We start from the raw sequence: 19,727 nt of genomic DNA, 5'->3' as shown, positions 1-19,727 counted from the left end.
CCCCCCGAAACGGTGAATTGTTTAACGCTTACAATTGGACAGCTCATCTTTCACTGTGCTTGGCTGTTTTCTTTGCAACACACAACAACACCTTTTATGTAAATACATTTTTCTTACTAATTTCTGTTATGATTATTTTTTCTGTTTTCATTTTTCATTTTGCATTTATTTGTTATTGTTGTTTTTGTTGTTATTTGTTTGGTTTTACTCATCTGTATTCACTCACTTTTTTATAAACTTTGCATCGTCGCTTGTTTGCATTTTTTCGCCAGTTGTTGTTGTTGCTGTAAAACAATGCGATTTTCTATATGTTGCAGACGACGCTACTGGGATGCGTTGTTGTCGATAATTTTTTACAATTGGTTGTTGCAATTGTTGTAAATACACGTTTTGTTGCAACTGCAATATTTGTTGTTGCTGTTGCTGTAGCTGTTGTTGTAATTGTAAATCGCCGGCAATTGCATTAATTATATAATAAATATAATGAATAACAAATAGAATGAGTGTTAGGCCCGCGACTATTTGAAAGAGCAGCAGCACAAATGGCATACGCGACGCAGCGACGCAGACGACCGTTTGCCGATGTCGATGCCGATTGTCGATTGTCGATTGCCAATACCGACTACGTCCAAACGCTTGCTCCTCTCGATTCGTTCTGACTACTGCTGTCAGGCTAGCTAACTGCCGAACTGCTGCCTCTGCTCCGGAGCTGGGCCGCAACCGCCACTGATGGCTCACCCAGCTATGAGTATGTGTATGTACATATGTATGTTTGTTTGTTTGTGCCTGGCTGTTGGTATGGTTGCGATTGTTGTTGCTGTTTATGATGATAATGATGTTGAACGTAGTTTCGTATTTGTGATATACTTGTTGCACAGTGGAGTAAAATGTGAATAATGCGGTTCGAAATATTATAATTTTTTTTTTATAATTTTAAATTCTTCCTATCATAGCTTCAGAAAGCTATGTATGTATATTCTCAAAAGTTTATGGATTCGAGACTGTCCATATAAATTCACGAATCTATAACAAATTCAAATCACAATTTGGTACAGCGGCAACCACGTTTGTATATTTTGAAAATAACTAAAAATGTCCAAATAATATTTCTGCTAGAAACCTTAATTATTTTGTACCCAAATATAAAAGAAGTTAGTCCAAAAAATGTCTACGGCACAATTTTTAGATGCAGAATAATTTTTTTGAAATTTCAGGGCATTTCTAGAATGAAATTCAGAAAAAAAATTATAGGTCATTCTTGAAAAAAAATTAACTAAAAACTTAAAACTATTTTTTTCGACCATAGGTACTTGCGGTGAGGTTTTCGGTTATAAAATTTCATCCACGGAGAAGATCGAAATCGGAGATTTCATGTAACTCGAATTATTTCTTATTATGCCTTCAAAATTTTTACTCTATATTTTAAAAATATGTCCCATTTTATATAATTTTGAAATAAATGTTGCAATAAATTTTTCTTTAATTCTTAGAAACCGTCTTTTTAGGTTTTTAGATTTTATTATGTGTGCCCTTTAATTATTAAAATGTGAAAAGATCGTTCTAAAATATTCTTCAAAATATAGTTTCATGTAAAATTTTTTTGTATACTTTATGTAATTTTATATATCAGTTATTAAACTAATGAAGTCATTGCTTAAAACAAAAATCAGCTTCAAAATTAACAAAATTTAATTCAATCCAAAATACGATTTATTCCTACGAAAACATATTTACATATACATACATACATATGTATTTATATATTATTTGTAAATTTCAACAGTCCGAGCACACTGTGCTTTGATGCGCTCAACGTCACAATTACGAATATCTGCTCGCTCGCTTACGAGTAGCTACAGTTTCTATTGTTATTGGCGTTGCTATTTCGTTGTTTTGTTGTTTCATCGTTTTTGTTGGTAATTACCAGCGTGATTGGGTGCAGGGGGCGGAGAAGGTGGTGGGTTAACCTATGTTCGGGGTGTGCTTTGTGTACGCGCATTCGCATTCGTTGTGCTTTGGTGGTTTTTGTTTTATCTCGGTGTACTGTTTTTGTTTAAATTGCTTTCAGTATGACATTCATCTAGTTTGATTTGTTCACTTTTTATCACTTTGTGTGCTTTGCAGAAGTCAAATGTGTTTTTGACAACACATGGGGGACTGTCTGGTATGAAAGCAGTCATTGCCAACATAAATTGATAAGTTGGAAAAATAGCTGTATAAGCAGTTATACAAAATTTTGTTTAAATAACATTTTCAAATTTTTGAAGTTGTGTTAAAATTTTGTGAGTATTCCTTACTTAGTTGAAGACATGACGATTTTTTCTGAATTTGGCTTACTTGAAGTCGGGTCTTGGGTATTTTATATTTAAAATGTAACAGCTGTTCAGTTACAACTCGAAACGAATCAAAAAGATTCTTTCGCTTAACACACACACACTAAGTGAAGTATTAAAAATAAACTATGATTTAGAGAATAATAAATTTATTTATTTATTACAGAGACGCCTCTGATTGCTTATACGCTTAGAAATATAATGTGTTTTTCAGGTCTAAGATTAAGAAATCTCTATACGACATTCCCATTGCTATGCTCGACTACGAACTCATCGTACAAACCCACTGCCCATCGGACAATTTTTTTGAACGCGTCTGCATCCAACAATTCAATAACGTCTACATTTTTGGGAAACTTGTCCACCTCTTGCAAGTGATCCAAAATCATTTGACCGCGTGTGTGTCCCGTTAAATCCACAGTCGCATGCCAACTGCTTTTCTTCCGCACGAGAACGCTTTCAAAGAGAAAAGCAGCCACAATCAGCGCATCACACGGTATCCAGCTTTTGAAATTCGACGGCAGCCATTGAGCGCGTTCTACTTTGTTCATAATGTCGATGGCAGAGCAAGTGTTGGCGGCCAGTGCGCCGAGCTCGTCCAAGCGCCAATTCTACCATATATTTATGTATGTATGAGAGAAAATATTATAGTAAACATTAATGAATGCTATGCACACTTACAATGCTTATAAAAAATCGATCTTCCATACAGGGTTCCCAGGGCAGTATGGTGATGGGACACTTGGTTCTACCGAGTACGGCATGCGCTGCTTCGGGATCTGCATAGAAATTGAATTCGGCGCAACGAGTGCAGTTGCCAACACCTGTTAATGAGAAGTGGAAATTTGAGTGTGTTTTAGAATATTTTTTTGGATGGGTTGAAGTGAATATATGTATGTATGTACAGTTTCATCATTCATAATAATTTTTTTCATTGAGTTATAAAATTCATAAGAAATAAAAAAATTTCCCAAAAATAATCAAACTTCAACCGTTAATATCTTTTAAACGGTTGGGTTTACGAAAAAATCGTGGAGACCTTTTTTGTAGAGCATTCAATTTCCTACAAAATCTAAGGAACAAGATATTTTTTCAAGTAGTTGGAAGCGAGATATACATTTTTCTATCTGATAATAAGAAAAAATAGAAAACTGTATGTAGGAGGACCTTCTCGTTACAATTAAGAACTCATGCTTGGAGAGGCTTTCTTAGAGGTGTCTAGGAACCTATTTTTCCGAGTACCAAACAAAAAAAAGTTTTTTTTAAATCGCCCTAATGTATGTACATATATATAGGATATAATAGCAATATTTTAGTTAAATTATTTTTTTTAATTTTCCAAATGCTGACAACTCTATAAAATTAAAAATTTTCAAAACAAAAAAAAATAGCAAATTTTACTTAAATTTATTTCTTTTAATTTTTTCAAATGCTGACAACTCTATAAAATTATGAATTTTCAAAAAAAAAATATTTGGTTTTTATTGATGGGTTATCTGGTAACATTTTCTATTTTTATTACCAAACATTTGAACTCTGCAGTAAACCAACAAATATTCAGTTTTATATAAAACACATGTGAGTGTACGCCCACATAGGCTATTTATATTTACATATATTATAACTATTTATGTATACTCACCTTGATGATTGCCGCCCATTAGATGAAAGCCCTTAACTGCGTTCGCGAACCCATCACCGAACATAGAGTAGCAAAGCGCAATATTAGTTAATGGCCCCACGCCAATTATGGTTACTTTTTTCGGATGCTAAATAAAATAATTATAATGAAAATATCATTGAAGTAAACACAGCTAATGAAAGTTTATGCGAAGTGCTCGTACCTCAGTACAAATTCTATTTATAGCCACCACAGCGTGTTCTTTCTGCACCACCTCGTCCAATTTGTAGTCTATCTCCAGGGGCAATATGTCGCCAAAACCGTCGCGGCCATGAAAATACTTGCTATCATCGAGCGGTGCGATGGGTGGTATAAGCGACTCGGAAGCGCCATAATAAATGGGTATCTAGAGTTGGTGAGTTTTCAAAATTAATCACACAATTTTTTTTACTGCTTTGCTAGTAAAATGCAATTTTGGCACAAAAATACTTTGAATTTCAAATTTCACAACAAATGCCAAACGCTGGCGGTCTACCACGTCCGCCATGCAAATTGGCGCCAAAAACTACCTCAGTCCTATTGTAGGCCTTCAATATGCGGTACATGTTGCGCGCCGCATTCCGCAGATCGGTGTTGCCACAGCCACATACAGTTACCGCCAATAGCGTGACGTGTTGCACGGCGGCCGCCTTAAGCAGCAGCATCAAGGCCCAGGCATCGTCGCCGCCGCCATCGCAATCCAAAATAACGAAGCGATTTTGTGCCGACATGAGCGTCAAGTTTTTACGTCTTTATCACAGTAAAATAACTTTTAACTATCCACAAATGTTTATAGCTTGATGCGTTTTCAGCAAGATATCTTCGCGTAGCTTATCGCGCACAACTTGCTTACATACTATATTATTATGCGCTATTATTATCGCTTGGTTGCCATAAATCTCAGGAACATGTGTCTTCTAACACAAATTGCTTCATTTCTTATTTCGAATACAATTGAAATTCTTTTATTCACGCATTATTCATCGCGGCCACACAATTGCTTTGTAAATATATTTCTGATATATATGTATTATGTATGTAAAGAAATCCGCGCATCTGTTGACCGTTTCTTGCCAGCTGCTCACTAGCCACTCTTCCAGCGTACTAAATTCCAATAATAAAACACAAAACTGTGAAGCAGCGTGAGCGATTGCAGTTTATATTAAGCATTTACTAGTTAATATGACTGTGTACTTCTATACCTTCAGCTCTCTTGCGGCAATTTATCAGCTGACAGCGATCACATATGAACGCACACTAGTTATTGCACTATAAATTTAACAATCGAACTTTGTTTATCTATATTTGTTAGTAGTAAGGTACCTCAGCGTATTGACAGTCCTCACGCATCTGCACACAAATGCTTAGTGAATTTGTCAGAAAGCCGGCAAAACACTAGACAACTTCTCTCTCTTTCTCTGCGATTTGCAGTGTGCTCTGCAGGTTGACTGCACTCTTACTTGCTCTTACAATTCATTGATACGGAAGTACATGTTTGTCGCAATAATCAGGTATAACGATTTACTTTGTTTTGTGAAAGGATTGTCTGTAAGAATATTAACGGTGACCTTAGTTTTCTACAAAAATATTGGCAAGGTTAAAATGCGCCTAAACAAGCATACAGGGTGGACTAAAAGTCGTTTTGGTTTTGTACAAAAATAATTTAAATAATTTTTTTCCATGGAATTGCATGGTATCCTTGATCACTCTCGCTACATACATACTTTGCTTTTAAGAAATTCTTAACAAAATTCTTTTAAATAATTCAAAATAATCACTAACAGATTTTATTAACCTAAAATTCGGAAGACGTTTGATTATCTTCTGTTAAATGCCAAGTATCTTGTGTCTTTGCTTGGAGGTTTTCATGGATTTCGCTCCTTAAAGAGTGACATGGGTTTATGGGTTAAAAAAAAAACGAATTTTTTTATTGTCTTATTAAATTCTACAACACCTCTGGAATATTTTCCTTAATTTTTAAGTTAATAGTTAGTAATAGTTTCAGAGATACAGCTTTGAGAACTTGTGCGATCGAAGCTTGCTGGGCTAAGTGCGCCGTTTTTAAACGCGTTTTTCTCGAAACTTTGTTTTTGAAGTCGATTGGCAAGATTTCTCGAAAACTACTCAACCGCTCTTCATGAAATTTTGCACAGGTCTTTGAAATATATACATCTTGAAGACTTGGACGAAGAATTTTTTCCGATTACAACTATTTGAAAAAAAATGTTGCGAAATTTTCACTGAAATTTTTTTTTTTTTTTTTAATTTCTGCCAAAAATCCAATTTTCAATTTTTTCCTTTATCCAAGTTCTAAGCTAAGATTTTAACTAAAACACGATTTTTTCACTTTTGATGATGCGGTAAGAAGTTATCCTGCCAACGCAGGCCCATCTTTTTTCCGAGTGATCACCGGAAATGGCGTCGCAATGACAGAGCTTAAAATATTTTTTTTCAAAAATTTCAGAATTTTTTTGTTAAAAGTGAAAGTTTGTGGTAATGAAAAACTCTAATAAAATATTTAATTTTTTATGTGAGAAAAAAATTATTGAAAAAAGTGTTTTTAACCTGAGTAAACCAATATGGATGAAATTTGAGCCTTAAGTAGTTGAAAATTTTAATAATATTGAAAACTAATTTTAAAGTGTAAAAATCTTAAACACTGTTTTACAAATTTTCATGGAAGTTTTAGTTCTACACAGACAATTTAATTTTTATTTTAGTATGAAATTTTATATAAGTAATATCTCGTATAAACTGCTAAAAAAACTAAGAAAAAATATTATATTCAGTTCCACCGAACCTAGAACACTCTTCAAAAATAAAAAAAACCTTTATACAAACATTTATTTTGTATAAGAAATTATACATATTACATTTGCGGAGAGCAAATCAGCAGACGCTCAACAGTGCAATATTATTACATTTTGTGTGTATGTATGTAAATATTTTATATTGTGATTTGCTTTGATTCACCCACTGCTCTGCGATAAAGAATAATGAAAAGTGCCAATGTTACACAGTCTTAAAAGATATGCCGGCAGTTCGTGTTTGGCATTGAAGAGAATAGTTTCGGCTCTAAAGCATTGGGTATCACAAATAGCAGAGTTGCGTGTATTTCTTTACTTTGATATTATTTTGGCTATAATTTTAATAATATACATAGAAAGAAAGTAAAACCAAGATATAAATTGGTGCTTAATTTTCAATGAAATAAAATTATGGCAGTATTTTGATGTCGGGACTGCTATAGTGAGTTGCTATAAAATTTTGTTTCTCCAAGCTTTAAAAATATATATTTTTTATTGTTTGTAAACATTATCAATAATAATTCAATTTCGAATATAAATAGAACTGACCAATATGTTTATTATATTGAGACAACCCTTAATTTTCTTAATTTATTTTGAGTGAGAAATTCTATTTAAATACACGAGAAACACTAATTTATTAATTTATTAAACAAAACCTTAAAATTCGAATGCATAGTATCTTCTTTGAATCGCTCAAAACCATCAAATTCAATTATTACACACTGATAAGATTATAGCTAGCCATATCGCATTTCTCCATAAAATTAGTTTTAGAAGAGATGCTATGCTGTACATTGCTTTGGGCATTTGGTTACCACAACATGTACGTATGAATGTACATATGTATATCTAATTTTTTTTTAGCTCCGTAATTTTTATTAGATTTATTAAGTCGATATGGGAAACCATGAGATAAGAAATTTTCCATAAATTCTAATTTTACAGACTTAATTTGAAAAGAGGTCTCTTCATCAGAAAGCTTTACCGAAATGGGGCGATACGTAGTGTTCGATTGTGATGTCGGCAACGATGATGCGTGGGGTCTAATGATGCTAATCAGAGCTGAAGAAGCTTTTAAAAGACGTGGTGAACTAGTGGATTGCCCAACAAAGTTTGAAATCATTGGCGTAACATGCGTGCAGGGAAACAGCAATGTCGACCAAGGGGTAATAAATACACTCAGAGTGCTGAAGGCAGCCAATAGAGACGATGTAAGTATGATTAAATCGGAATTAAACTTATGCCGTTACTCTAAAATAACTGCAAATACTCGCAGTTACCCGTATATAAAGGTTGCAGTACACCAATCATACAAAATCGTTGGGAGAACCCTGGAAACTATCATGGAAAGGATGGGTTCGGTGAAGTACAGCATGAGATGCAAGTCAATTTGGATCTGGTGCGTCCGGAGCATGCGGTGAATGCGATGTATGATTTTGTTTGCAAGGTGATCTTCAATCTAGATTGAAGTGCTTGTAGGTATATTTGAATAATTTTGTTTCATTGTAGCACCCAAAAAATGTTGATTTCTTGTTGATGGGTCCACTTACCAACTTTGCCATGTGTATCAATATGTATGGGTCAGAGTTCTTAGATAAAGTTGGTAAAATTCATATTATGGGCGGCAATCACAAAGGTATGTAAAGCATATAACAAATTTTAAGTTAATAATTACGACGATTACTGACCAGATGTTTTCACTGTATAATAATATATTATTACATGTATGTACATATGTATATAGGCAGAGGCAACACAACCAAAAGTGCCGAGTTCAATTTCAAGATGGATCCAGAGGCTGCACATATTGTTTTAGCTCATGTAGATAGTCCACTAACAATAATTCCTTGGGAAACCTGCATCGAGGGCGAGTTTGATATAACACTTGTAAGTACATATAATTTTACCATGAAAATATACACAAATCTATGTATATTTAAAAATTGTTCCACCTAGGATTGGCGCTTGAATGTACTCGGTTCGATTCAGAGTCCTTTCATCGAATTGCTGAACCTTGTGGAACGTGCTATTTTTATACCCAAAGGTGTCAAACATTGGCTGGTTTCGGATGCTGTAGCTGTCGCAGCCTATCTATTTCCACATTTGATGGTAAAGCAGAATCAACCCTATCACGCAACCGTTGAACTGACAGGCACTCACACACGTGGCCAAATGGTTATCGATCACCTGAAACATCAAAAGGATAATGTGAATATTATTATGGAAGTGGATGGTGACCAATATAAAAATATTATTGCTTGGACCGCGGGGCTGAAAGGTATATATTTGGAGTCGGAGTTAGGTAGAGTTTCGTAATATAAATTTGACATAATTATACAAGAACTTGTTTTGGTTGTGTACTCTAATATAATAAGCTTTAAATAAATATTCAAATTCTGTAAACCTTTACGCTTTAAAAAGAATTTTTTTACAATGTATGTATATGTAACTGTATTTATGAAGTTTTCCATATTTAATTGTCTAACTTCAAAAACTTTAAAACAAATATAATTTAAGTTTTACTCTCGTCATGGAAGCTTTAGTTTTAATGGTTTGGAAACAGTTGCAAAATCTGAAAGGATATAGTTACTTAACAGGTCAATTGTAAAGTCCGGCCTAACATATAGATTGCGCTACAAGTATTGAATCAGTTGCTTGTTCTCAGATCCCAAATGAATGCTCGCTGGGAAGAGTTATTCGTTGAAGAAGTGATCGCCGAAATTGAGGCCAATTTTGAAGCAAAGGACAAACCGTACTACAACAAGTAAGAATTTTGAAATTGTCATTGAGATGACTCAAATATTGGCCGATAAGCAGCCAGGAGTTCGAACATGTTTATATTAGGTATATGGGGGCTCAGGGAAGTATTGACCAAATTCAACCCATTTGTGATACACAGAATTACTGTAGTCAGAAAACGATTCTATCGAAATTTCAATTGTACTTCTCACACATTGACCGATATTTTCGGTCAAAAGCCAACTATAAATATCTGAGGTCCACATATTCGATAACAAGGGGCTTAAACAGTTTTGGTTGGATTTGGACAGTTTTTGGTTATAAGATGGCAAGTTTTAGCAAGTTATGTATATCAATTGCTTCCTGATTTGTGTACTGTAAAGTGAAAAAATCAAATGGAATTTAAAATTGTGGCATATGTGAAATAGGCGAGATTGTTGTCCGATTTTGCCCATTTTTACAATGTGACATAGGAGTATAAGAAGCATGCCGCTTACTAAATTTAGTCGAAATCGGGTCCCGATATTTTCACATCGGCTTCTATAAAAGCCTCTCATAACATCTCGAAGGTAAAATTTAATGTCTTCGTTGTATTTAGTTATTGATTCATTGCGCTTGATGTAATTTTTAACAGTACCGTTATATGGGTAGTTAGCGGCATTATTATTCGATGTCATTGGTTTTCACATTGTCGGTAGGAGTTTTTATGCTATATGTTTTAGGAAAATTTAGTTGTTGTAGTTTTAGGAGATGCGTGCCCACAGTGCCCCTTGCTATTGCGTTCCTCTGTGCCAAAATGGAATTTTATATCTCAATTTAGTGCTTAGTTACGGAACTTTATACGTTTTCGGTTAATTTCGTTTTGTGGGCGTGACATTAGTCCGATTACGCCCATCTAAGAACTCGTAATTTTGTTTTCCAAGGAACGCGCTTACCAAGTTTCACCATGATATCTCAATTTCAACTCGTCTCGTCATCCTGATCACTTATACATATGTATATATGTATGTATGTAACCCCATATCTATCTCGCTTAGTTTTAGGTATTACCTACAACCGTTACATGAACAAAACTATTATACTTTGTAGTAACAGGTTGCAAGAGAATAAAATTTGAATTTGTTTGGTCGGTATATGGTTGTATGGCAGAAATATGTTAACAATTTGTTTTTCCAAACTTGATTCCGATCATTCAGCTTGTATGGCAACTATATGCAAATTTGCAGCTTCTTGAGGAGAAAAAGACGTATGCAAAATTTGAGATCGATATCTCAAGAACTGAGAGACTAGTTCGCGTATATACTGACAGACGACGGACATGGCTTAAGGGGCTATACCAGTGTTAATTTTTGATATTTTTCAAAGATCGTAGGTCATTATATAGGAAATATCTTTGAGTTTAATAAACTTTTAAAATTTTTTTGTTTCAGCTACCCATTCGGTCGGAATCATGCCGGCAGTTGGGGCACTTTTTTTTGACACCTCCGAAGACAGCACATAACTTCGTTATTTTTCAACATTTTTGTAGAAAAAAAATCTTAAAACATAGCTGAAAATATACCTTATTAAGTTCAAAGAAGTTCGAAATATTCTATTGCGTACTTTCTCTTAAAAAAAATCACGAAAATCGCCCAATTTTTCATGCGTCACAAGGGCTATACCAGCCTTAATCGAGTCAGCACATCACACTGATCACTTATATCTACTTTATAAGGTCTCCAAAGTTTCTTTTTTTTGTACTACAAACTGCGTAACAATCTTAAAATATACTGTTCAGGGCATAAATAATATTTAGCGAGTAACGCAGCATTTTCCAGCAGGTATAAATACAAAATTTTTATAAATACATTGGTACATTAGATATGAACCACAATTGGTCTCCATAAGCACAATTTCTAGCCCACGATCATTGCTCTCTTGAGCGAATAATGAGAAATTATTGTTTTGCTTACGGAAAGCAAATCAGCAGACGCTCGACAGTACAATATTATTACATTTTGTATGTGCTCTGTGATAAAGAATAATGAAAAGTGCCAATGTTACACAGTCTTAAAAGATATGCCGGCAGTTCGTGCTTGGCATTGAAAGAAATAGTTTCGGCTCTAAAGCGTTGCGAATCTTAAATAGTAGAGTTGCGTGTATTTCTTTATTTGGATATTATTTTCTCAATAATTTTAATAATATAAACGGAAAGTAAGCAAAACCGGGAAACAAATTTGTGTTGAATTTTTAATGAAGAATAACAAGAGCTACGTAAATAGAAAATTATGGCAGTATTTTGTTGTCGGGTTTGCTATAAAATTTTGTTTCTCCAAGCGTTAAAAAATATATATTTTTCATTGTTTGTAAATATTATCAATAATAATTCAACTTCAAATGTAAATAGAACTTGAGTTGACCAATATGTTTATTATATTGAGACAACCCTTAAATTTCTTAATATCCTTTGAGTGAGAAGTTCTATTAAAATGGCAGGCGGCAAATACAGTTTTTAATTTATTAAACCAAATCTTGAAAAACGCATATCTTCTTTGAATCGTTCAAAACCTTCAAATTCAATTATTACACACTGATAAGATTATAGCTTGCCATATCTTGTTTACCAATAAGATTAGTTTTAGATGGGATGATATATTGTACATTGCATTGGGTATGTTGTTACCACAATATGTATGTATGTATTTACATATGTAAATGCATATAAATATTTTTATAGTTTTGCAACCTGTTGCTACAGAGCATAATGGGTTTGTTCATCTAACGGTTGTATGTATGTATCAATTAAAACTAAAGCTAGATATACATACATAAGGGATCAGGATGACGAGAAAAGTTGAAATCCTGTCTGTTCGTCCGTCCGTCCGCGCAAGCTGTAACTTGAGTAAAAATTAAGATATCTTGATTTAACTTGCTATGCGAGTTTCCTATAACAAAAAAAAATTAGAATAAAGTATAAAGCTGTAATTTGGTACAAAGAATCGCAGTAGCTAGGGGCACCTATGGGTAAAATATTTTGAAAAAGTTGCCTTGGCCCCGCCCTCTAATACGTTTAATATAGTACAATCTCCTCAATCAATAAAGATGCAATAATCAAATTCGCCCAGCTCAAATATTATAAAAATTCTACCGACAGTGCGAAAATCAATGAAATCGGAAGATAACCCCCCTTCCTACCATATAACGGTACTGTTAAAAACTATTAAAGCGCAATAAAACAATAACTAAATTCGCCAGAAAATCTATATTTTACCTCCGAGATGGTATGATTTGGTAAAATTCCATATCTCGGACCGATTTCGACAAGTTTAGTATGTCACAGTACGAAAATGGACAAAGTCGGACAACAATCACGCCTACTTCTCACATAGCCCAAATTTAAACACCACTTGATTCTTTCATTTTCCAGTACACAAGCCTCTAGGTACCGAACCCTGTTAGTTCACTTTTCATTGAAAATATCGGTCAATAGGTGAGATATATAATTGAAATTCAGAAATACTCCTTCTCTGACAATGGTATGACTGTATGACGAAAATGGGTTGAATCAGGCCAATACTCCACTTATCCCCCATATGTCTAACGAAAAGATGTTCGAGCTTCCGGGTGATTTTGAACCGCATATATCGTCCAATATGTGAGTTATCTCAATGAAAATGAGAGAACTTGTTTTATTTACATATAACAGTATATCTTTATGTCTAAAATAAATAAAACTTGCCGTAGTCCTTACATAACCAATATAAGAATTTTCGAACATCCGGCTGACTTTACTCTATATGATTGGTTTTTTAGTATGGCCATGTTAGTGGTATGTGGTATTGGGAAAAAACTACATATAATTATTTTCGTTTTTCTAACAAAACTTATATGTCTGTCAATGTATAAGCTGCATATAAAGAGTATATGTTTGTATAAAAGTTTTTAGATCCCGACCCTCTGGTTAACGTTTTACATCTTAAGGTATTTCCCTGACTTTGATTCCAGCAACGAGAGTAGAAAATGTTCGGTTGCACCGGAACTTAGTTCTTCCTTACTTGTTTTTTTTTTTTAGATACCGTAATACATTTTTATTAGAATTATTAAATGGACATGGGTACCATGAGTTAAGATTTTTCCCATATAACCTGATTCTACTTTATTTAAAAAGAAATGTCTTACACAGAAAACTTTACCGAAATGGGGCGATACGTAGTGTTCGATTGTGATGTCGGCAACGACGATGCGTGGGGTCTGATGATGCTAATCAGAGCTGAAGAAACTTTTAAAAGACGTGTCGATCTGGTAGATTCTCCAGCAAAGTTTGAAATCATTGGCGTAACATGCGTGCAGGGAAACACCAATGTCGACCAAGCAGTGATAAACACACTCAGAGTGCTGAAAGCAGCTAATAGAAACGATGTAAATTTTATTATTTTGGAATTAAGGATATATCATGATTCTAAAATAACTGTAAATACTCGCAGTTACCCGTATATAAAGGTTGCAGTACACCAATCATACAAAAACATTGGGAGAACCCAGAAAATTTTCATGGAAAGGATGGGTTCGGTGAAGTTCAGCATGAAACGCAGGTCAATTTGGATCTGGTGCGTCCGGAACATGCGGTGAATGCGATGTATGATATTGTTTGTAAGGTGTTTTTCGATCAAGATTGAAGATTGTAAGAATATTTGAATAATTTTGTTTCATTGTAGCATCCGAAAATGGTTGACTTCTTGTTGGTGGGTCCACTTACCAACTTTGCGATGTGTATCAATATGTATGGTTCAGAGTTCTTAGATAAAGTTGGTAAAATTTATATTATGGGCGGCAATCATAGAGGTTTGTAAAGAATATAAAGATGTTTAAGATAATAATTACGAAGATTACTGACCAAATTTTTGGACTGTAAAATAATATATTATTACATATATATATGTATATAGCCAAAGGCAACATAACTAAAAGTGCCGAGTTCAATTTCATGATGGATCCAGAGGCTGCACATATTGTTTTGGCTCATGTGGATTGTCCACTAACAATACTTCCCTGGGAAACCTGCATCGATGGCGAGTTTGATATAACACTTGTAAGTACATAATTTTATAATTTTTACCATCAAAATATACACAATTCTATGTATAAAAATTGTTCCACCTAGGACTGGCGCTTGAATGTCCTCGGTTCGATTCAGAGTCCTTTCATCGAGTTGCTGAACCTTGTGGAACGTGCTATTTTTATACCCAAAGGTATCGAACGTTGGCTGGTTTGTGATGCTGTAGTCGTCGCAGCCTATCTTTTTCCACATTTAACGGTGAAACAGAGCCGATCCTACCACGCAACCGTTGAACTGACTGGCACTCACACACGTGGTCAAATGGTTATCGATCACCTGAAACATCAAAAGGATAATGTGAATATTATTATGGAAGTGGATGGTGACCAATATAAAAATATTATTGCCTGGACCGCGGGGATGGAAAGTATAGATTTGGAGTCGGAGTTAAGTAGAGTTTCATAATATAAATTTGACATACATACACAAGTATTTGTTTTGGCTGCGTACTTATAAAGTTGGTTGAAGAGTTGCTTTATTGTTAAATGTAATACTTCAGTAGACTTTTACGCTTTAAAAAGAACTTCTTGACAATACATATGTATGCATGTAGTTTGCTAAAAACTACAATGTGTAACTATCTTTATGAAATTTGCAGTATTTAAATGTCTAACTTCTTCCGTAATGAAAGCTTTAGTTTTAATGCCTTATAAACAATTCAAAAATAGAAAAGGATTAAGTAACTTAACAGGTCAATTCAAAAACTCGACCTGACACATAGATGTCGCTACTAGAATAAAATCACCTACGGGGTTTATCCGGAAAGTAATAGGACTGAGTCGATTTAAAAAGATTTATTGTACCAAACATTACAATTCTTTAAAAAATTTCAAAATAGGCTCCTTCTGCGTCGATGCAGCGCTGCCAGCGTGATTTCCAAGCATTGAGGGCGTCACGGAAGACATTCTCCATAATAACCTTGACAGCCGAGGTGCAAGCTGCTGGGATCGCCTCTGTCGTCTCAAAATGCTAACTCTCCAGGTGTTCGGAGGAAACGAACCAGCCGCTCGTTCGTTAGCTAGAAATGAGCTGATTAATTGAGCGGCTACATTTTAGAAGGTTGTAACTCAAAAATTTTTTGAAACAATGAATTCACATTTTTGTATAATATTTCTAAAGGTATAACCTATCGATATATGAAAACTTTTACACTTCATGTTGTCCCAGAATATCTTTAACTTTTCCTAGAGTATAATTAGTTATTTGTAGTGGTAATAAATTAACGAATCTTTAACGTCCTATACTTCTTAGAAGCAAGTAATCCTCACACCTTTCAATCAAGGGCTTGAACAACTCATACTTTTGGCATAGAATCAGATTGATATCTCCAAATTAAGTAGACAGTTTTTTTCTATAGACTAATCGTTGCTGGCTGTTGAAGCTAAATTTTGATCAGTGTTATATCAGGTTGTTCAATAAGTTTTGTCGTTCGATAAGAGAGGGCGTTGCGATTAGCCCACCATTTTTTTGATTTGTTGGTACACTCTTCATATGAATGTATGTGAAGTTTCATTCCAATCTGCCAAATCATTCTTTGTTTACAAGCCATTTAGAGTCGCCGTGTCAAAGTATTTTTTTACAATGGAGAAAATTGAATATCATGCAGAGATAAAATTCTTATTTGTGTAGCACCAAAAGGAATTCACGAGCGAATGTTAAACGTGTACCGTTCACCTACAATTAGAATAGTAGAAAGATGGGTTGCTGAATTTAAACGTAGTCGTACAAGCCTTGAAGACGATCCACATGAAGGACGTCTAAAAACCGCATCAACACCAGAAATCATAGCCAAAATACAGGATAAGGTTTTGGAAGATCGTCAATTGACTAAGAGAGATTTAGTAAAGGCTCTACACATCTCATTAGTCAGTGTGTTTTATGTGAAATTTTGGGGTTTAGAAAGCTGTGTGCCGCATTCGCCAACAATGAAACAAAAACACATTTGAATGCGACTTTCTCAGCAACATTTGGAGCAATTTAAAAATGATAAAGTGGATATTGTGCGTCGATTCATCACCATGGATTAGACTTGGATCTGTGACCATGATCCTGAATCAAAACAAGAGGCAAAAGAGTGATGTGAACCTGGTTGTTCGGCTTCGAAACGAGTTCGTGTCCGGATATCGGCCAAAAGGTTATAGCATCAGTTTTTTGGGATGCGAGAGGAATTTTGTTTGTGGTTTACTTGCAAACTGGTAAAAAAAACCAGCTGAAGGAAAAATTCGTGAAAAAATACTCGGTTTGCAGAAGAAAAAAATCATTTTTCATCAGGACAAATTGTCCTGAATGTTGCTGAGAAAGTCGCATTCAAATGTGTTTTTGTTCCATTGTTGGCGAATGCGGCACCATTGTGCACACAGCTTTCTAAACCCCAAAATTTCACATAAAACACACTGACACGTGTCACAAAAGCATTTTGACAATGGCTAAAATCCATGAATTAAAGTTCGAATTGTTGGAACATAAACCGTATTCACCAGATTTGGCTCCAGCGACTTCCATTTGTTCCCAGAACTCAAAAAATTAGTGCGTGGCATCAAAAGACGAGGTCATAACGGTTGTTGAAGCGTATTTTGCAGACCTTGCGGATTCTCACTTCAGGAATGAGATCCACAGATTGGAGGATCGTTGAAGCAAGTGTATTAATGTTCAGGGAGATTATATTGAGTAATAAAGTGTATTTTGAATCATAAAATTGTGTTTTTCTTATCAAACCTAGTATCATTTTGGTAGGCGATATGATATCTTACCTAATTTTCTGAAACTATTGATTTTCTGTAGCAGTGGCGCAACGAAGTTCTCCAACATTAGCTAAATGGACCACGTGATCTTGATATCTTAATTCCCGTACCATTTGAGACGATTAATTAATTCAAGAACAGATACTCTTACATGCAAAACTGAACTCAAATTTGATATGAGACATACATATTTCGTGAATTGACTCAGTGCAGTTTATTGCAACAATTATTTTTCAAACATAAAATATATATTTATAATCCATTACAGAAAAATAATTCCAAAGGTGCTTGAAGTACAACAAAATCTTGCAAAGCAACAAATACAAATGCACGAGATTCTGACGCTTTGTAAATGTAGATAAGAGATCAGTTAAGGTATGTACATACATATATATTAATTTGTGAATATGCGAATGTGCATGAAGTACGAGTACAATTTAGATTTGTTTTTTAGTGATTCAAACAAATACTTAACTGAGAACTAGATTTTTAGTAACAAACTGATTACAGCAAAACACAGACGTTTTCGGAATTTATAATAGATTTCACACTGAAAAGTATCAACAAATATGGGAAGATACGTGGTATACGATTGCGATGTGGGTAACGACGATGCGTGGGGCCTGATGATGCTCATCAAAGCTGAGGAAGCATATAAAAGGCGTCAAGAGCTAACCGCTTCACCCAAGAAGTTTGAAATCATCGGCGTTACATGCGTACAAGGCAATACCACGGTTGAACATGCTGTGGAAAACACGCTTAGAGTGCTGGACGTTGTCAATAGAAATGATGTAAGTGCAAAAATGTTACTTTGGAACTTCAGCTATCATATATAAACTATTTTTCAACGCTTAGATACCAGTATACAAAGGTTGCAGTAATTTGTTTAAGCCAAGGCCCTGGGAGAACCCCAAGTATTTCGTGGGTAAGGACGGTTTCGGCGATCTTGAGCATGAGAAGCCGGTTGATCTGAGCTTAGTGCGACCGGAGCATGCAGTCAATGCGATGTATGAGTTCGTTTGCAAGGTAAATTTGTGAAGAATTTTGCAAGGGAGTGAAAATATTTCTCTAATTTATTTTAATTACACCTAACAGCATCCTAAACAGGTAGATTTTTTGTTAGTGGGACCACTAACTAATTTTGCCATGTGCATAAGTATGTATGGCACAAAATTCTTGGATAAGGTTGGTGAAATATACATTATGGGCGGCAATTACAGAGGTTAGTACTCTAAATTTAAAATTTACACAATTTTTTTGTAATATAAATTTATTTGTAATGCAGGCAAAGGCAACACCACTAAAAGCGCCGAGTTTAACTTTATGATGGATCCGGAAGCCGCACAAATAGTTTTCGAGAACGTTGAAGCGCCCGTTACTATATTGCCCTGGGAAACATGTGACGATCAGGCTTTTCGCATTACACTTGTATGGGCTTACCTAGTATTATTTACATTTTCCTTACTCACCTTTCTCCTTTATCTTCCTTCCACAGGATTGGCGCTTGAATATACTTGGCACAGTAGAGAGCCCATTTGTCCGGCTATTGAATCGGGTAGAACGCGCCTTGTTAGTGCCCAGAGGTGTGAAACGTTGGTTGGTCTGCGATGCGCTGGCCGTCGCCGTTTATCTATTCCCCCACTTAGTGGTGTTGGAGCAACAGCTTCATCATGCTGCCGTTGAATTGGCTGGTATTCACACACGTGGTCAAATGGTTATCGATCACTTACGTCGGGAGCAGGCGAATGCAAATATCATCACGAAAATCAATATCGATCACTATCAGAAGATAATTGCTTGGACTGGCGGACTGCGTGGTGTACATATGGAATGTGAATTGGGAAAGGAGAAGTGAATTCTTTTTAAAAATTTAATTTTTTCTTACAATATTAAATCGCTTTGTGTGTAGTAGTGTCAAAAATAAATTCTATTCAGCGTGAGCGTTTGCTCAATTTATAGCATTGCCCGCAATACAATGTGCGTAGTATACTTTTAGGCGTGAATTTTATGCAAAATTAATCGGTGATCGTTAACGAAATTGTGTAAACTTTTATTTTTTATCAACAATCACTACTTTTATTTAAAATAAACTAAGAAAATAAATAAAGTACAGATAAAAATTTGGTAAATGCAAGAATTGGGGTAAGCTAAGATATCTGGTGATATATAATGGGTAGTCGAAAATGTCTTTTCGTTTCGTATTTTGTCAATATGTTTTTGCAGTCGTATATCACCAGTGCTACCAATCACATTGTGTCAAACCATATAGTGTTGGAAAGGTGAGATCTTAAGCTTCATAAACCAAAGAAAAATTAAATTCGTGCAAGTTGATAAAAAGTTACAGGTGTT

At 34.8% G+C, this 19,727-nt stretch overlaps 5 protein-coding genes across 8 annotated transcripts in view; 3 read left to right on the top strand and 2 right to left on the bottom strand.

Moving 5' to 3' along the window:
• LOC126760497 (kinesin-associated protein 3) overlaps positions 1 to 675 on the bottom strand; it is a 53,433-nt gene extending 52,758 nt beyond the window's left edge. For all 3 annotated transcript variants that reach the window (XR_007667207.1, XM_050476159.1, XM_050476160.1), the window contains exon 1: positions 227 to 675. Coding sequence is in view for 2 of the 3 variants with exons in the window: in XM_050476159.1 (XP_050332116.1) it covers positions 227 to 549 (323 nt within the window). In the remaining variant the exon portion in view is untranslated. The remainder of the gene's footprint in view (positions 1 to 226) is intronic.
• Positions 676 to 2,465: 1,790 nt separating this feature from the next.
• LOC126760499 (uncharacterized) lies at positions 2,466 to 5,151 on the bottom strand. Its single transcript, XM_050476166.1, has 5 exons — positions 4,524 to 5,151; positions 4,178 to 4,360; positions 3,976 to 4,102; positions 3,015 to 3,157; positions 2,466 to 2,944 (listed from the first exon to the last, which is right to left on the bottom strand). Exons 1-5 carry the CDS (start codon positions 4,722 to 4,724, stop codon positions 2,567 to 2,569), a joined length of 1,032 nt encoding a protein of 343 aa, XP_050332123.1. The 5' UTR covers positions 4,725 to 5,151; the 3' UTR covers positions 2,466 to 2,566.
• Positions 5,152 to 7,754: 2,603 nt separating this feature from the next.
• On the top strand, positions 7,755 to 9,173 carry LOC126760500 (pyrimidine-specific ribonucleoside hydrolase RihA-like). Its single transcript, XM_050476167.1, has 5 exons — positions 7,755 to 8,014; positions 8,080 to 8,250; positions 8,313 to 8,439; positions 8,548 to 8,690; positions 8,760 to 9,173. The coding sequence occupies exons 1-5, from the start codon at positions 7,793 to 7,795 to the stop codon at positions 9,117 to 9,119; spliced, it is 1,023 nt and encodes a 340-aa protein (XP_050332124.1). The 5' UTR covers positions 7,755 to 7,792; the 3' UTR covers positions 9,120 to 9,173.
• Positions 9,174 to 11,631: 2,458 nt separating this feature from the next.
• LOC126760498 (inosine-uridine preferring nucleoside hydrolase-like) lies at positions 11,632 to 15,130 on the top strand. Of its 2 annotated transcripts, XM_050476165.1 has the most exons (6): positions 11,632 to 11,735; positions 13,705 to 13,940; positions 14,006 to 14,176; positions 14,237 to 14,363; positions 14,468 to 14,610; positions 14,683 to 15,130. In XM_050476165.1, the coding sequence occupies exons 2-6, from the start codon at positions 13,719 to 13,721 to the stop codon at positions 15,040 to 15,042; spliced, it is 1,023 nt and encodes a 340-aa protein (XP_050332122.1). In that variant the 5' UTR covers positions 11,632 to 11,735; positions 13,705 to 13,718; the 3' UTR covers positions 15,043 to 15,130. The 2 variants fall into 2 exon arrangements, with proteins under 2 accessions (XP_050332122.1, XP_050332121.1); XM_050476164.1 differs by lacking the exon at positions 11,632 to 11,735 and having other exon boundaries at positions 13,682 to 13,940.
• A 2,736-nt stretch (positions 15,131 to 17,866) lies between these two features.
• Positions 17,867 to 19,354, top strand: LOC126759136 (inosine-uridine preferring nucleoside hydrolase-like). The gene is made up of 5 exons (XM_050473756.1): positions 17,867 to 18,169; positions 18,234 to 18,404; positions 18,474 to 18,600; positions 18,664 to 18,806; positions 18,874 to 19,354. The coding sequence occupies exons 1-5, from the start codon at positions 17,948 to 17,950 to the stop codon at positions 19,231 to 19,233; spliced, it is 1,023 nt and encodes a 340-aa protein (XP_050329713.1). The 5' UTR covers positions 17,867 to 17,947; the 3' UTR covers positions 19,234 to 19,354.
• The last annotated feature ends 373 nt before the right edge of the window (positions 19,355 to 19,727 follow it).

Source organism: Bactrocera neohumeralis, chromosome 5, assembly GCF_024586455.1.
Source record: "Bactrocera neohumeralis isolate Rockhampton chromosome 5, APGP_CSIRO_Bneo_wtdbg2-racon-allhic-juicebox.fasta_v2, whole genome shotgun sequence".
NCBI classification, from domain to species: domain Eukaryota; kingdom Metazoa; phylum Arthropoda; class Insecta; order Diptera; family Tephritidae; genus Bactrocera; species Bactrocera neohumeralis.
This window is presented reverse-complemented; position numbering and strand designations above follow the sequence as displayed.

Bases quoted from the DNA above. Each gene is read 5' to 3' on its own strand.
- LOC126760499 (XM_050476166.1), bottom strand. From the start codon at position 4,724: ATGTCGGCACAAAATCGCTTCGTTATTTTGGATTGCGATGGCGGCGGC. The intron at 4,361-4,523 runs GTAGTTTTTGGC...CACCAACTCTAG, and splicing joins AGGCCTACAATAGGACTGAG to ATACCCATTTATTATGGCGC. The intron at 2,945-3,014 runs GTAAGTGTGCAT...AATATATGGTAG, and splicing joins ATCGATTTTTTATAAGCATT to AATTGGCGCTTGGACGAGCT.
- LOC126760500 (XM_050476167.1), top strand. From the start codon at position 7,793: ATGGGGCGATACGTAGTGTTCGATTGTGATGTCGGCAACGATGATGCG. The intron at 8,015-8,079 runs GTAAGTATGATT...AAATACTCGCAG, and splicing joins AGGCAGCCAATAGAGACGAT to TTACCCGTATATAAAGGTTG. The intron at 8,440-8,547 runs GTATGTAAAGCA...ATATGTATATAG, and splicing joins TATGGGCGGCAATCACAAAG to GCAGAGGCAACACAACCAAA.
- LOC126760498 (XM_050476164.1), top strand. From the start codon at position 13,692: ATGTCTTACACAGAAAACTTTACCGAAATGGGGCGATACGTAGTGTTC. The intron at 13,941-14,005 runs GTAAATTTTATT...AAATACTCGCAG, and splicing joins AAGCAGCTAATAGAAACGAT to TTACCCGTATATAAAGGTTG. The intron at 14,177-14,236 runs GTGTTTTTCGAT...GTTTCATTGTAG, and splicing joins TGTATGATATTGTTTGTAAG to CATCCGAAAATGGTTGACTT.
- LOC126759136 (XM_050473756.1), top strand. From the start codon at position 17,948: ATGGGAAGATACGTGGTATACGATTGCGATGTGGGTAACGACGATGCG. The intron at 18,601-18,663 runs GTTAGTACTCTA...TTTGTAATGCAG, and splicing joins TATGGGCGGCAATTACAGAG to GCAAAGGCAACACCACTAAA. The intron at 18,807-18,873 runs GTATGGGCTTAC...TTCCTTCCACAG, and splicing joins AGGCTTTTCGCATTACACTT to GATTGGCGCTTGAATATACT.